The sequence below is a fragment of the Pristiophorus japonicus genome, chromosome 6 (genome assembly GCF_044704955.1).
Source record: "Pristiophorus japonicus isolate sPriJap1 chromosome 6, sPriJap1.hap1, whole genome shotgun sequence".
Taxonomy (NCBI): domain Eukaryota; kingdom Metazoa; phylum Chordata; class Chondrichthyes; family Pristiophoridae; genus Pristiophorus; species Pristiophorus japonicus.
In genome coordinates this window covers 81,376,154-81,392,544 of record NC_091982.1, presented here as the reverse complement: position 1 = coordinate 81,392,544, position 16,391 = coordinate 81,376,154, and the positions used below count along the sequence as shown (strand labels likewise).

General features: G+C 44.7%; 1 protein-coding gene across 4 annotated transcripts in view; it reads left to right on the top strand.

Annotated features, from left to right (window-relative positions):
- The window catches only part of cstf2 (cleavage stimulation factor, 3' pre-RNA, subunit 2), a 93,351-nt gene that overhangs the window by 37,350 nt on the left and 39,610 nt on the right, over positions 1-16,391 (top strand). For all 4 annotated transcript variants that reach the window (XM_070882992.1, XM_070882995.1, XM_070882994.1 and 1 more), the window contains one exon: positions 11,070-11,211. In XM_070882992.1, coding sequence (XP_070739093.1) covers positions 11,070-11,211 — 142 coding nt within the window. The remainder of the gene's footprint in view (positions 1-11,069; positions 11,212-16,391) is intronic.

Sequence of the window (16,391 nt, the reverse complement as noted above, 5' to 3'; positions counted from 1 at the left end):
GTTAAATCCTCTGTTTTCCACCTTATGAGGTCTCTGTTGAAGTGGTGAAACCTGGAGTATCCAAAGCCTTTGCCTTTGTGGGCCAGTTGCATGGATAGCATAAAGCCTCATGGCCATTTAGATTTAAATTAATGTTTCCATTAACTTTCATGTATCTCAAACTGCATGTGCTAAGGAATCTTGGTGTTTTGACACTGGAATTTATTCACCAAAGAGGCAACAGTGTTAAGATCGACAAATTCAAACCTCCAGGTCCACAAAATTCAAAACTGGACAAACCAGCAAGTAAGAAACACAAGTCTAAATATAACAGAGTTATCTAGATGTGATGGGTCAGATTTCCAAGGCTTGTGAGCCAATACATCTCAAACTCTGAGACCATACGTTTGGACACCTGGGTTTCAAACGTTCTGATTTTCTTGCCTCTGTAGGGTTCATATTGGAGTGAAATGATAAAATTCTCTGTTAACGCTGGAAGATCCGTTGCAGTAAAATTACTAAATTTTCTGATTACCAGGGTAGTCGAGTTTCAGGTGACCATTCATGTCACCTGCTACGCAGTTGATGTAAAACAGTAATTTAGTGGACACTAATATGTAATTTATGGCAGCTTAGCGGCATTCTTTTCTTTCAATGTAAATTTCTATTGCTGTCTTTTATTACATAGTTTGACACCTTTGTTATTACATATACAACCCAGTTCAAATGTTTACAGTGAGTTTTATTGATTGAAACCAAAAGTCATCGTAAAATACAAAATATAAATGCATTCACGTGAAAGTGTTGTTGAATGGTGTCAACATTTTTTTTTAATGAAACACTTGGGGCTGGATTTTTGGCTAATTTGTGGCCTGTTTAGCGCCTGGGCACGACACAAAAACGTTTCTTTTGGCACAAAACGAGCCCCACAACATTTTGCGCCCGGGCGGAACTTTCAGCAGTGGCTTTGCGGTAACACTAAAACTTAAAGCCCGCCCGATGTTTTCACCGTTTGGATGACGTCAATTCGCATGCAACGCTGCGCTAGCGCCTGGGCGGAATTTTCGGCCATATCGCCCGATTTAGCGTCTGCCCGGGAACATGTCAGCAAAAACCAGTCGGACCCAGGGTGCATTTGGCGCTAACGCCGCCATTTTGAAAACTGAGCAGAAGTTGAGTGCATAATAGGATTGAGAAAAGAAGGCTGCATTTTTCATAGTGAAATTTTATGAGTTTATAGTTAATTTTAAAGGACATTTAAGGACATTTTTAAAAATGGAGGCTATACTATGTCAGCCATTATTCCTGGCTGTTGTATTTATACAGCATCAAGCTGCAAGAAGGTTTATTGATGATTATTTTGAATGTAATCGAAGAGGTCGTAGCCGTATGGGGAGGAGGCCTTACCCCCAATGACTTTACAGGGAACATCGCTCATACCTGCAGCTCTCTGAGGCCCAGTGCGTTAGGAGGCTGCGCTTCCGAAAGAAAGTGCTAACAGAGATATGCTAGCTCATAAAGGCAGACCTACAGGCTACTAGCGGCAAAAAGACTGCACTGCCGGTCAAGGTGAAGGTGACTGCGGCACTTGCCTTCGGCTCCTTTCAGGCATCAGCGGGGAACATATGCTCCATCTCGTAGCACGCTACACATTGCAGCATTCACCAGGTGACTACTGCACTGTACAGAGGATGGACTTCATAAACTTCCCAATGACCAAGAAGGCCCAAAATGAGAGAGGGCTGTAGGTTTTGGACGGTCTGCTGGCTTTCCTAAGGTTCAGGATACCCTTGACTAAGCACATCACCCTGCGAGCACCTTTACATAATCCAGAGGTTTACCGATACCGAAAGGGATTCCACTCCATGAACGTACAGATCGTCTGCGACCATAGTCAGTGCATCATGGCAGTCAATGCCCAATATCCAGGGAGCATCCATGATGCTTTCATCTTGTGTAAAAAAAACTATCTCAGGCCTGTTCCACCTTCAGCCACAAGGCCAGAGCTGGATGCTCGGAGACCAAAAGGTTATGGCCTCGCCACCTGGCTCATGACGCCCCCCCCCACCCCCCCCAGAACCCTCAGACAGAAGCCAAGCATCGCTATAATGAGAGCCATGCCGCCACATGCAACATCATCTAACAGACAATTGGAGTGCTCAAGCAGTGCTTCCGATCCCTGGACCACTCTGAAGGCTGCCTACAATACACCCCTCAGCAGGTCTCTGGGTTCATTGTGATGTGTTGCATGCTGCACAAATTAGCCACCATGAGGGGACAAGATTTGCCAATGGGGATTGCAGGAGAACTGAGAGAGAGGGGAAGAGGAGGAGGAGGACAAGGATGAGGAGCCTGGCAAGGAACCCATGGCACCACCACTCCCACCACAACCACAGGGGAGGAATTGTGGAAACTTTGCAGCTGCAAAAGCCTTACTAATTCAACGCTTGAAGAGTGAATGGCACGCTTCACCGTTGCCTGGCCACTCTATCCCACAATGTTGACTAGTCCCCCTCTTATTCTGCAAATGAGACACTACACAGGAATGGTTATGGTGAATAAAAGAATTTATCAAAGATTATAAAATTTAATTTTCTGAACATAATTTGAAAATGTTGAAACTTTAATAAAATAACAAATTGTAATCAAACTATGATTATTCATCATCATCATAGGCAGTCCCTCGAAACGAGGATGACTTGCTTCCACACCAAAAAAGGATGAGTTCACAGGTGTTTCAATGAAGGACCTAATGTTCCAAGTCCTGAACTACATCCTGAAGGGTGGAAGATGTCTGTGTGTGGATTTTTTTAACGTGTTGTGGCCGTTGCACACCAGCCACCACATGGGCTTGACAGAGCTAGGTCTTGGTCCAGTGTTGAGGGTTATCCAAGACGACTGGAGACCTGCTTTGCTGCAGTTGCATGAGAAACTATGATTATACAACAACAACATAACAAACACCCCTGCCTCATGGTCTTTTAACACCAGTTTCTCCCCCTCGCCAGCTCCTCGTATCCAAAGTGGTACCACGATGGCGTGCAGCAACGTTGTCAAAGTGCTGCTGTGTTGGGGGGAGAGACATTGGAGATGCCTCATGGGGATACACTGGACCAGCTCGTGACGTGGATGGCCTGGTTTGTGACTGGCGAGCCTCTTCATCGGTGTCGCCAGTCACAGGTGGTGTGAGGGTGTGTCTGGGTGTCACACTGGGGAACTCTGAAAGGCTGCTCCCAACACTTTCCGGGACTCCAGTGTGACTGGTAGAGGCCACCAGCCTCGTGTGGGCGTTGATGGCCTCGCAGGTTTCACGACTCGCACCGACAATCTGCGACCCTACCTCCGTTAGGGTCGCTTTCAGACTATCAATGCTCGCTGGAATCCTACCCAGGACATCAAGGAGCTGACTGGTGAGCCTGATGCTCTCCCTGGATAGTCCCACCATGTGCGTCTGCCTGTCTGTCAGCAGACCGGCTTTGCCGACTCACTCTCTGGAGAGCCTGCATACAGGTTTCAACCCCAGAACTGCATTGCTGCACGCTAGTAGTCCCAGGAGCCTCAGAGATCTCAAAACCTGGGAATGTTTGATCATCCTCGGCCGACGCATTTACCAGTGTTAAAAGAGGTGTAGACTGCATCTGCACCCCCTGCGGAGTGAGCAACTCTTCCTCAAATTTCGCCTCCTCCTCCACATGTTGGGCTGATGTGGAGGATTGATCCCAAGGATTCAGCGTCTCTGACTGGTTGAAAGCAACAGACTAGTGGTTAGCAACAGGAGAAGGGGCAGGGTGACATGAGGACGGTCACATAGCACAGACTCATTTGAAGGACCGCCGCAACTCCATTATATCTAGTCCAGAGGCACTGCATCACATTGCCCCAACCCTAATCCAGAGACACCGCATCACATTGCCCCAGCCCTAATCCAGAAACATCACATCACATTGCCCCAACCCAGCCCAGGGAGTGTGCAGGACCTACCCTCAGAACGCAAGTGGGGGTCAGCACCACCAGTGGCAGTTGCCCGACCTGAGATGCTGATGAGGCCTACCACTCGCTCCTCCGGGTCTGAGGTGGATCGCCGCTGTTCCCGGTTGGTTGTGTGACTTCTTTGCCCGCAAAGATTTAAATGGGAATGGTTACCAGAGGGTCCATCTGCTCTTGTGGCACACACAGATAGCCACCAAAGCACTTATACCATACTGTCTGAATGTAAGAGAGTCCTCTGTTTAATGGCCTTGGAAGTTGCATGCGATTCATCAGGGGGACATCGAAGAGTGGACACATTTTATCAGATCTCAGAAAGCAATCTTAATAATGTGTAAAGATCATTCATGTCAAATAGATTGTCACACTAAGCTTACCTATGTGTCATGCATTTTAGGAGGCAATCTACAGAGTGTTCAGAGACAGCAATAGCATCAGAACAAATAGTGTAAGATTTATAATTTACATAATCAAAGAATGCATGAATAAAAATTGTACTCCAACGACTCTCGAATGATCATTGAACTTTTTCTGGCACTGTGTGACAGTCCTTATTATTGTATCTGAGGCAGAGACCTCCTCAGCTATCTCCCTCCAGATCCTATTAAAAATCGCTGGCAGGGGTCTGGGTCCACACCTCCTGTGGAGTTCCTGCCATCTCCTCTCCACAGCCCCAACAAGAGCTTTGTTACCCTCCTGTGTGAATCTTCATGCACGCTTCCTGGTGTCCTCCTCCATCATGAAAATCGAATAATAAAACGACTGATCGAGCCCCGGGTGTACTGCACATGTGCGCAGTGACCGAGCCCTGTATTAGTGTTTGCGAACGGACAGCAGACCAGAAGTGCGGCACAAAAAAAATTTGCGCATGCGCAGAACAGCATTTTTTTTTCCCTGTCAGAACTTTCGGCTCTGGTGCAACCCCGGAGTTGGCGCTAATGCCTGTCGTGAACTTTCATTTGGTGAAAGTTGCTAACCCAGCGCTAAAATTTTGATTTCGCCGTGATTAGAGCCGGGAAACGGGCGAAATCGCAAAAAGGTGAAAATCCAGCCCTTAGTGTGAACATTTGAACATTGTGAACAATTACGCCACTCTTTTGTCCTCACCACAGCTTTTCCTACAACGTTGCCTCACTAAATTTTCTGATCACCAGATAAGTGTGTATTTCTATTCAAAAATACATGATTTCACAGTCCCGATGCTTATTAGTGGGACAATATTTCAATCAATAGCAGGTTCCCATTAGCACAAAGAGCAGTTGTCCTTGTATAGTTCTTGGCATTTTTAGGTACAGTTGAAGCTGTACTTACGTCATACCCATTTCTAAAGGTGAATTGTGAATCTATGAGAACATCTGGAGATCTATCAGACTTTTCTATCTACTGTGTGATTGCATCTTTAAAATTGTTCATAAATGTAATGCAAGTTATAGTAGATTAGAAAATAAATACACCAGATTGGATGGCCCTGAGTTTAGCTCAGTAGGGCTTTTCCTTGGCAACTCACTTTCTTTTATAAAACTATGTATTCCCAAATTAAAGAACGAACCTGGTTGGCTCTGTTTTTAAAAAAAAATATATGATGTGTGCTATTGATGGACTCCTTGTGCCTGAAGTAGTCATGTTATACGTTGTGTATTCTTGCAAAGTAACCTGACATTTTGACAGCTAAAAGGTAATTGATGGACAAAGGTTGATCTTTATCCAGTGAGATTGCTAGATTGTGATGATGACAGAGACAGGTTAACCTATTCTGGAGCATAGTGGGTTAGAACTGTGATTATCTATATTGGGAAGTAGGCTGGAGTTCATTCTGCAACTGTTGAGCTGTGGTCCGAGTAGAGTTTATACTTTGCATCCAGAAGCATTATCATCACCACACAATGGGCTCAAGTTTCGGCCTGAGTCGTTCCTGAATTTTTTTGGAGCGACTAGTTTAGAATGGAACATCTTAGAAATTGCAATTCTCGGCATTTAGTTTGCTCCAGTTCTGGTGAGTTAGAATAGTTTAATTTTAGAACAGATTTTTTATTCAAAAGGGGGCATGTCCAGCCACTTCCGCCTGTTTTGCAAGTTTAGCAGCAAAAACTTACTCCAAACTAACTTAGAATGGAGTAAGTGTAGATTTTTGTACGCTCTGAAAAACCTTGCCTACACTTATAAATCAGGCGTAGGGAACGAGAGATGGGGGGTGGGGGAGGGAAGTTTACAAACATTAAACACTTCACTTTTACAAATAAAGAGCTATCATCAATAATAAATGATAAATCAGCCAATAAATCAATCAAAAAAAAACTTTTAAATAAAATATAAAAAAAGTAATGAAACATCAATCAATAAATAAAAAATTAAGGGGGGAGAGGGAGGAGAGGAGGAGGAGGGAAGAAGGAGAGGAGGAGGAGGAGGGAAGAATGAGAGGAGGGAGGAGAGGAGGAGGAGGGGGGGACGAGAGGGGGTGGTGGAAGAAGGAGGGGGGGAGGAGAAGAAGGGGGGAGGAGAAGAGGAGGGGGGAGGAGGGGGGGAAGGAGAGGAGGAGGGGGGGAAGGAGAGGAGGAGGAGGGGGGGAAGGAGAGGAAGAGGGGAGGGAGGAGAGGAGGAGGGGGGAGGAGAGGGGAGGGAGGAGAGGAGGGGGGAGGGAAGGAGGAAGAGGGAGGAGGGAGGAAGTGGGGGGGGCGAGGAGGGTGGAGAGGCTGAACGGGCCTGTCCACCACCACCACGACGACGACGCTGACACTTAGGGCGGGGCCTGTCCCCAGCGAGATGCCAGGCAGGTGGGCGGGCCCCGTCTACGATGGGGAGGGAAAAGGGGGGGAGGGGGAAGAAGGCTGAACGGGCCGAGCTGCCGCTACCGCTGACACTTCGGGCGGGCTCCGCCCCCAGCGAGATGCCGGGCGAGCGGGCCCCACTGACGATGGGGGAGGCGGGGGGGGGGGGAGGCTGAATGGGGGGGAGGAAGATGAACGGGAGGGAGGTCCAAGTCCCAATCTTCGCCAGGGAGCCCATTCGGCAAGGGCTAGGGTCGGGCCCCTCCCACGCAGCCTCGGGGGCCTGGAGCTACTGCACATGCGCGCACACTCTCGCACGCATGTGCAGAGGTCCTGGCACTATTTTCAGCACCGGGACCTGTCTCCACCCCCGACTCCTTGTACTGTGCCACGCCGAGCACGAAGACGTCCCTAGGAGACCGGAGAATCACAAGGTAAGTTTTCGGCGCTCTTTTTCTTCCAGAAAATCGGCGCACCTTATGGAGATGCGCCGTTTTTCCAGAGGGTGAAAACTTGGGCCCAATAGACTGATGGCAAAATTGGCATTTCAAGGGTTATTGAAGCATTTGCTAAATATGGGAAAGCTCTGAATTGTTCCTTTTTGCTCCAGTACAAATTGCCCAGGCTGTCCTAATCCCTAAATCACTGGATCCTCATCAGTTAGGGAAGAGTTAGAATGCTCAAACTCTGGCCTAATTGGAGCTAAGATGTTTGTACTTAATGAATGAAGTGAAAAGACTGCTAAATTTGAGAAATTAAGAAATAGTTCGAGATTTTTGCATGATTGGCTAGCTGTTAGAGGGTGTATTCAGAGTGACTGGATCTCAGCAATCATTTCAAATCTGTTCTAGTGAGATTAAAAGAGGAGGGGGAAGCATGCAGAACAAAGTTGAAAAGTTTTGATGTGGAATCAAAGACATGATTTAATAGAGCTTATGGTAACTTACTTGAATTTGTGCAAGGACAGATTGTTTCAAGGTACCTAAATTTAATTCATTTGACTATAAGTGTGCAGTATAAACTTTTACATTAAAATAAATATCTCAAAACCCATATTTTGCCTGTTTTACTTTTTAAAAAAATATTGGTGCTGCTTTTTGAGTGTTTTTGATTCAACTTTCTGAATGTTGCTTAAAATAATTAGTGTTGCCATGTAATGTAACACAAAAAATCCTTTCTATTTCTAAAATCCAGCCATAAAATAACATGAAGGCTAATACCTTTAAGTTATTACTATTTAATGACTAAATAACTTGAATTGAGCCTGTTCTTCTGCACTATTTGTTTCTGCAGTTGGAAGCAAATCTAACCTTTTTGCAGAGCTGAGTCCCTTGAATTATTCTATGTACAGTGGTTAAAATCTCCAAAATCAGGGAGATGCAAATCTTGATAATTGCTGCACGTGAAGCAGGCTTGCCAACACGTAGTAGTCTTGTGTGATTGTGAGGGGAAACAAAGTGAAATGTTTTGTATCTATAACTATAAAGACCACAATATTGATGGGCTATTTCAGTATTTAGCAGAGATTGGTTTAACATAAGAAATAGGAGCATGAGTAGGCCATATGGCCCCTTGAGCCTGCTCCGCCATTTAATACGATCATGGTTGATCCGATCATGGACTCGGGTCCACTTCCCTGCTGCTCGCCATAACCCCTTATTCCCTTATTGGTTAAGAAATTGTCTATCTCTGTCTTAAATTTATTCAATGTCCCAGCTTCCACAGCTCTCAGGAATCGAATTCCACAGATTTACAACCCTCTGAGAGAAGAAATTCCTTCTCATCTCAGTTTTTAATGGGCTGCCCTTTATTCCAAGATTATATGCCCCCTACTTCTAGTCTTCCCTATCAGTGGAAACATCCTCTCCGCATCCACCGTTTCAAGCTCCCTCATAATCTTATACGTTTCGATAAGAACACCTCTCATTCTTCTGAATTCCAGTGAGTAGAGGCCCAACCTACTCAACCTTTCCTCATAAGTCAACCCCCTCATCTCCAGAATCAACCTAGTGAACCTCCTCTGTACTGCCCCCAAAGAAAATATATCCTTTCGTAAATATAGAAAACAGAACTGTACACAGTATTCCAGGTGTGGCCTCACCAATACCCTTTATAACTAGCAAGACTTCTCTGCTTTTATACTCCATCCCCTTTGCAATAAAGGCCAAGATATTCCATTGGCCTTCCTGATCACTTGCTGTACCTGCATACTAACCTTTTGTGTTTCATGCACAAGTACCCCCAGGTTCCGCTGTACTGCAGCACTTTGCAATTTTTCTCCATTTAAATAATTACTTGCTCTTTGATTTTTTTTCTGCCAACGTGCATGACCTCGCACTTTGAACATTATACTCTGTCTGCCAAATTTTTGCCCACTCACTTAGCCTGTCTATGTCCTTTTGCAGATTTTTTTGTGTCCTCACACGATGCTTTTTCTCCGATCTTTGTATCATCAGCAAACTTGGTTACATTACACTTGGTCCTTTCTTCCTAGTCGTTAATATAGATTGTAAATAGTTGGGGTCCCAGCACTGATCCCTGCGGCACCCCACTGGTTACTGATTGGCAACCCGAGAATGAACCATTTATCGCAACTCTCTGCTTTCTGTTAGTTAGCCAATCCTCTATCCATGCTAATATATTAGCCCCAACCCCGTGAACTTTGATCTTGTGCAGTAACCTTTTATGTGGCATCTTGTCAAATGCCTTTTGGAAGTCCAAATACAACACATCCACTGATGCCCTTTTTCCACCCTGTTTGTTACATCCTCAAAGAATTCCAGCAAATTTGTCAATCATGACTTCCCCTTCATAAATCCATGCTGACTCTGCCTGTCATTATGCTTTTCCAAATATCCTGCTACTGGTTCTTTATTAATGGACTCCCAACATTTTCCCAACCACAGATGTTAGGCTAACTGGTCTATAGTTTCCTGCTTTTTGTCTGCCTCCCTTTTTTAAATAGGGGCATTACATTTGAAGTTTTCCAATCTGCTGTGACCTCCCCTGAATCCAGGGAATTTTGGTAAATTACAACCAATGCATCCACTATCCCTGCTGCTACTTCTCTTACGACCCTAGGATGCAAGCCATCAGCTCCAGGGGATTTATCTGCCTTTAGTCCCATTATCTTACTGAGTACCACCTCCTTAATGATTGTGATTGTGTTAAGTTCCTCCCCCTCATAGCCCCTTGATTATCCACTGTTGGGATATTGTTAGTGTCCTCTACCATAAAGACTGATGCAAAATATTTGTTCAGAGTTTCTGCCATCTCCATGTTCCCCATTATTAATTCCCTGGTCTCGTTCTCTAAGAGACCAACATTTATTTTAGCCACTCTTCCTTTTTATATACCTATAGAAACTCTTGCTATCTGTTTTTATATTTCATGCTAGTTTACTTTCATAGTCTATCTTCCCTTTTTTAATCATTTTTTTGGTCATTCTTTGCTAACTTTTAAAAGCTTCCCAGTCTTCTGTCCTCCCACTAGTTTTGCTGCTTTGTATGCCCTTGTTTTTAATTGGATACTGTCCTTTATTTCTTTAGTTAGCCACAGATGGCTATCTTTTCTTTTACACTCTTCTCACTGGAATATATTTTTCTTGAGAGTTGTGAAATATCTCCCTAAATGTATGCTACTGTTCACCAACCGTCCTACACTTTAATCTATTTTCCCAGTCCACTTTAGCCCACTCTGCCCTCATACCTTCATAGTCTCCTTTATTTAAGCTTAGTACGCTGGTTTGAGATCCAAGCTGTTTGTTATGCAGGTTTAGAATGTTTTCATTTGCAATCTGAGCTGAATGGTTGGTTAAAATTTGCATTTTTAAATACATTTATTTGTTTGTTAGAATGCACATGAAAAGTTTACACAGCTTTACGGAGCATAAAATATTCAAATCTCCAAAAGGATATTATGGGCTAAATCAAACCGTTGCATTTCTAATCTTGTCATCAGCTGTGGCATAGCTTAATGGAACGCTGATTGTTGCATATGTGTAGAATGGCAGGAAGCATATTATACCACTGGATCTTGATCCCAGCTGTGTTATAGTGGGGAAGCATTAATCAGGTATCAGATGCTTTCCTTTGGAGCAGATGAATCATCCTTCAGCTTTACTCATGCATCATTCAGAGCTAATTTTAGAGTAACCTGAAAGCTGGGAGCAGGTTACCTACTGTGTATCATGCAGGAAATAATCATTTATGCTCTGTGAAGCTTGAAACCTTGTAAAAGAAAATGATTCAGCTTTCTTTCCATCTGTTCCACTGTAATATATAACTTCATGCATACACTTTACACATCTTTTGACAGCAATTCCTTTTTCCTTTCCAGTTCCAATGCCCGACCCCAGAGGCAATATGCAGCGGGGTCCCCCAGTAGGTGGAGCTCCAGTTCCAAGAGGTTTGCTCGGAGATGCACCAAATGACCCACGTGGAGGGACTCTGCTTTCTGTCACTGGGGAGGTGGAACCTAGGTAAGTGCTAGCCTGCAAATAATTTATCTGTAACCTACCTGGTTGTTTCCTTGCACACTTCTGAGTTGAGTAAAGGAAACTTGCCCCATGGTTTTCTGGGCTTATTCATGTGTTCATGTCAGAGTCCAGGGAGCAGTCTTCCCTCACTCTTGGACTGGATAATGTGTGGTCAACAAAGGGGAGAATAAAATTAAAAGTGTGTGTACGCAATTAGTCAGTGCCGTTGACAATCCCATGTAGTTTAATTCAGAAAGAATGATTTAAGAATGAAACTCTTCATTAGGAGCTTGCAGTGCATGATGATTTTTAATACAGGTGGGCCTCTCTGGTCTGGAAACATCCGTGGCTCGGCATTAGTTGGGCCTGAGGGAGAGGGCGGTTTATTTTTTTTAAAGTTTCGATTGGATGATGCGGCTGTCAGTCAGTGATTGTTCGGCGATTGGCTGGAGCAGCTGACAGTCAATGAGTGTGTTCGGCGATTGGCTGGAGCGGCTGTCAGTCAGTGAATGTGTGCGGGTGCTGAGGGAGCCGCCCACACACATAGGAGCCCGGGGGCTTTTGACAAGTACCGGTAAGCGTGACCTCCTGAAAATTCTCTGTTCCGGCATCGGTCAGATCCCGAGGGTGCCGGACCAGAGAGGTCCAACCTGTACATTGGATTTTCAATATATGGACAAATTACAGTACAGGTGCAACATCCGGAACTCCTAAACCCAGAATTGTCCGAAAACTGGACATTTTGCGCATAGCTGATGGAGTCAACCGAAATTATTGTCTGAAAACCACACATTTTTTTAGGCAAAACCCAAAATCTAGCACAGATTCAATCGATTCCAGATTTCAGACAAGAAAATCAAGTCTGAAATCCGGAATCCTAGACCGAATCCGTGCTGGATTTCGGGTTTTGCCGGATTTCAGCAAAACCTGGCACGGATTCGGTCGAGGATTCCGGATTTCGGACTACAGGTTGAACCTCCCTTATCTGGAACCCTCGGGACATGGCCTGTTCTGGGTAAGGGATTTTTCCGCGTGAGGGGTGATCACGTTAAATTGGATGGTACAGGTACTGAGCAAGGGGATATTGGGGCTGGGGTGCGGCAGAGAGATCATGGGAGGGAGCGGTGGATCGCGGGGTCAGGCCAGCGATTGCGGGAGTTGGCAATGAGGAAGGACTTTAATTTGTTCATGTCAGAGTTCTGCACATATGGCACCCGGTGTCCGGGAATGGTTCTGGACAAGGGGTGGTTCCAGATAAGGGAGGTTCAACCTGCATTGATTTTCTTGTCTGAAATCCGGGGAAAAAACAAAAACCGGCACAGATTCGGTCCCGAGGATTCCGGATTTCGGATGTTGTACCTGTATTAGAAATCTTGAAAATCTAGTTGCAATTTTGACATTTGAAGTTCAGTAGAGTAATGGTAGGGGTGTGAAATTTTCAAACCATGTTCAATTAAACTTTGAAAATTATTCGGCATTTGGACTTTTTTTTCAAATTTGGATTGTGTATTGTGTATTGAAAGAGACCTATGCTCGAGTGGGGCAAGGACTGGTTGGGCCGAATGGCCTGTTTCTGTACTTGTATATCTTATAAACATTTTAGCCAGTGTCAGATGCCTGGCAATAATCATAGCTGATGTATGCATATTGATACTTGCACTGTCTCTTCTTTGAAAGTTGTGGGTATCTGTCACATGTCCTTTGGCTCAAGTTCTTTTCTTTGATCGATATAGTTTCAATGTTTTGCAGACTACTATTTTCAGCAGAATAATATGGCCAGGTCACTGATCACTATCAAAAGGGAAAAAATCTGTTTGCCAACTTCAGTGATTGCCAACTCAGTGTTGACCCTTTTTAATGATTTATTCGTGGAATGGGAGAAGGACAGTTCAGCCATTGTTTTTCATCGTTCCCTTCTCCCCATACATTCAGATTTTCTTTTCTCTTCTGAAGGATGTGACTCATACTAGTTATGGATTAATGGGCACTGACAGCTCTCCAGTCCCACAAAGGTGGGCTACTTTGAGAGCTTGACGATGAGCATTGGCATCCAATTCTCTGTACATTTACTTTCCCACAAAGATCACTGGATAGTGATCAGGACCAAAATGCTTTTGTTTGACACTGAGGCCAATTGTATAATGATGGTTGTTGTAGCAAATTGAATGTTCTACGTTTACAGTACAGTTTGCTATGTTTTTGAAGTTGCAATACATTGAGGGATTTCTACTTGAAATTGAAGTTAATCCTGACCTTGGATTGCATTACATTGATGTTGGGTACAAAGTTAGAAATACGTTGCATTTCTCAGCATGGCTGTCCTTTAAATACACTGGGAAAAAAAGTTGTTCAGTCAGTAATTCATTGCATATTCTGTAATAGGGAAAAAGTCTGATATATGAAAGAAGCCTTGGGCAGCACTACAACTGAACCATTATTCGGTTAGCCCATTGAGTTATTTTAAATAAAAGAACTAGTCAGAGTTTGGTTATACAGGTGTGACATCCAAAATCTGGAAACCTCGAGACCGAGGTTATTCCAGATTCCGGATATTTCCGGATTTCGGAACATCTTTGCCTGGGCCGAGGTAAGGAGGGGAGGGGGGTGGGCAGGGGAGGTAATGTGGGGTCGGGCAAGGGAGGTAAAGAGGGGTCGATCAGGGGAAGGTTGAGCTGGGGGTGGGGGTGGAGGTCAGGCCGAGCCCGGGTTTGTGGGGGGGCAGGGGCGGGGGGGATAGGTTGGGCCACAGTGGGGGAAGGTCGGTCGGGCTGAGGCCGGGGGGTGGGGGGGGTGGAGGCTGAGGCCGAGCCAGGGGGTGATGGCGGGAGGCGGTTAGGTGGCCGAGGTCGGGGAGTCTGGATTTCGGAACATTCCGGACTTCGGAACTCTGGATTTTGGACGTTGCAGCTGTGTGAAATTGTCTGACTTTATGATGGGAGCCAATTGGAGGGTTTCATAAAGTGGTGGAGTATAACCAGCACACTCATTCAGATAGATTTCTCGTATTCTCCTCCTTATTGGTTAGTGTATAGTGTCAGAAACGAATGTATTATGCTTAAACAAAGGGGACTACAGTGGGATGAGGGCAGAGTAGGCTAAAGTAGACTGGAAACACAGACTAAATGGTGGCACAATTGAGGAACAGTGGAGGACTTTTAAGGAGCTCTTTCATAGTGCTCAACAAAAATATATTCCAGTGAAAAAGAAGGGCGGTAAGAGAAGGGATAACCAGCCGTGGATAACCAAGGAAATAAAGGAGAGTATCAAATCAAAGACCAATGCGTATAAGGTGGCCAAGGTTAGTAGGAAACTAGAAGATTGGGAAAATTTTAAACAACAGCAAAGAATGACTAAAAAAGCAATAAAGAAAGGAAAGATAGATTACGAAGGTAAACTTGCGCAAAACATAAAAACAGATAGTAAAAGCTTTTACAGATATATAAAACGGAAAAGAGTGACTAAAGTAAATGTTGGTCCCTTAGAAGATGAGAAGGGGGATTTAATAATGGGAAATGTGGAAATGGCTGAGACCTTAAACAATTATTTTGCTTCGGTCTTCACAGTGGAAGACACAAAAACCATGCCAAAAATTGCTGGTCACAGGAATGTGGGAAGGGAGGACCTTGAGACAATCACTATCACTAGCGGGGTAGTGCTGGACATGCTAATGGGACTCAAGGTAGACAAGTCCCCTGGTCCTGATGAAATGCATCCCAGGGTATTAAAAGAGATGGCGGAAGTTATAGCAGATGCATTCGTTATAATCTACCAAAATTCTCTGGACTCGGGAGGTACCAGCGGAATGGAAAGCAGCTAATGTAAAGCCTCTGTTTAAAAAAGGGGGCAGACAAAAGGCAGGTAACTATAGGCCGGTTAGTTTAACATCTGTAGTGGGGAAAATGCTTGAAACTATCATTAAGGAAGAAATAGCGGGACATCTGGATAGGAATAGTGCAATCAAGCAGACGCAGCATGGATTCATGAAGGGGAAATCGTGTTTGACTAATTTACTGGAATTCTTTGAGGATATAACGAGCATGGTGGATAGAGGTGTACCGATGGATGTGTATTTAGATTTCCAAAAGGCATTCGATAAGGTGCCACACAAAAGGTTACTGCAGAAGATAGATGTACGCGGAGTCAGAGGAAATGTATTAGCATGGATAGAGAATTGGCTGGCGAACAGAAAGCAGAGAGTCGGGATAAATGGGTCCTTTCTGGGGTGGAAATCGGTGGTTAGTGGTGTGCCATAGGGATTGGTGCTGGGACCACAACTGTTTACAATATACATAGATGACCTGGAAGAGGGGACAGAGTGTAGTGTAACAAAATTTGCAGATGACGCAAAGATTAGTGGGTAAGTGGGTTGTGTAGAGGACACAGAGAGGCTGCAAAGAGATTTGGATAGGTTAAGCGAATGGGCTAAGGTTTGGCAGATGGAATACAATGTCGGAAAGTGTGAGGTCATCCACCTTGGGGGGAAAAAAAACAGTAAAAGGGAATATTATTTGAATGGGGAGAAATTACAACATGCTGAGGTGCAGAGGGACCTGGGGGTCCTTGTGCATGAATCCCAAAAAGTTAGTTTGCAGGTGCAGCAGGTAATCAGGAAGGCGAATGTAATGTTGGCCTTCATTGCGAGAGGGATGGAGTACAAAAGCAGGGATGTCCTGCTGCAACTGTATAGGGTATTGGTAAGGCCGCACCTGGAGTACTGCGTGCAGTTTTGGTCATCTTACTTAAGGAAGGATATACTGGCTTTGGAGGGGGTACAGAGACGTTTCACTAGGCTGATTCCGGAGATGAGGGGGGTTACCTTATGATGATAGATTGAGTAGACTGGGTCTTTACTCGTTGGATGAGGGGTGATCTTATAGAAACATTTAAAATAATGAAAGGGATAGACAAGATAGAGGCGGAGAGGTTGTTTCCACGGGTCGGGGAGACTAGAACTAGGGGGCACAGCCTCAAAATACGGGGGAGCCAATTTAAAACCGAGTTGAGAAGGAATTTCTTCTCCCAGGAGGTTGTGAATATGTGGAATTCTCTGCCCAAGGAAGCAGTTGAGGCTAGCTCATTGAATGTATTCAAGTCACAGATAGATAGATTTTTAACCAATAAGGGAATTAAAGGTTACGGGGAGCGGGCGGGTAAGTGGAGCTGAGTCCACGGCCAGATCAGCC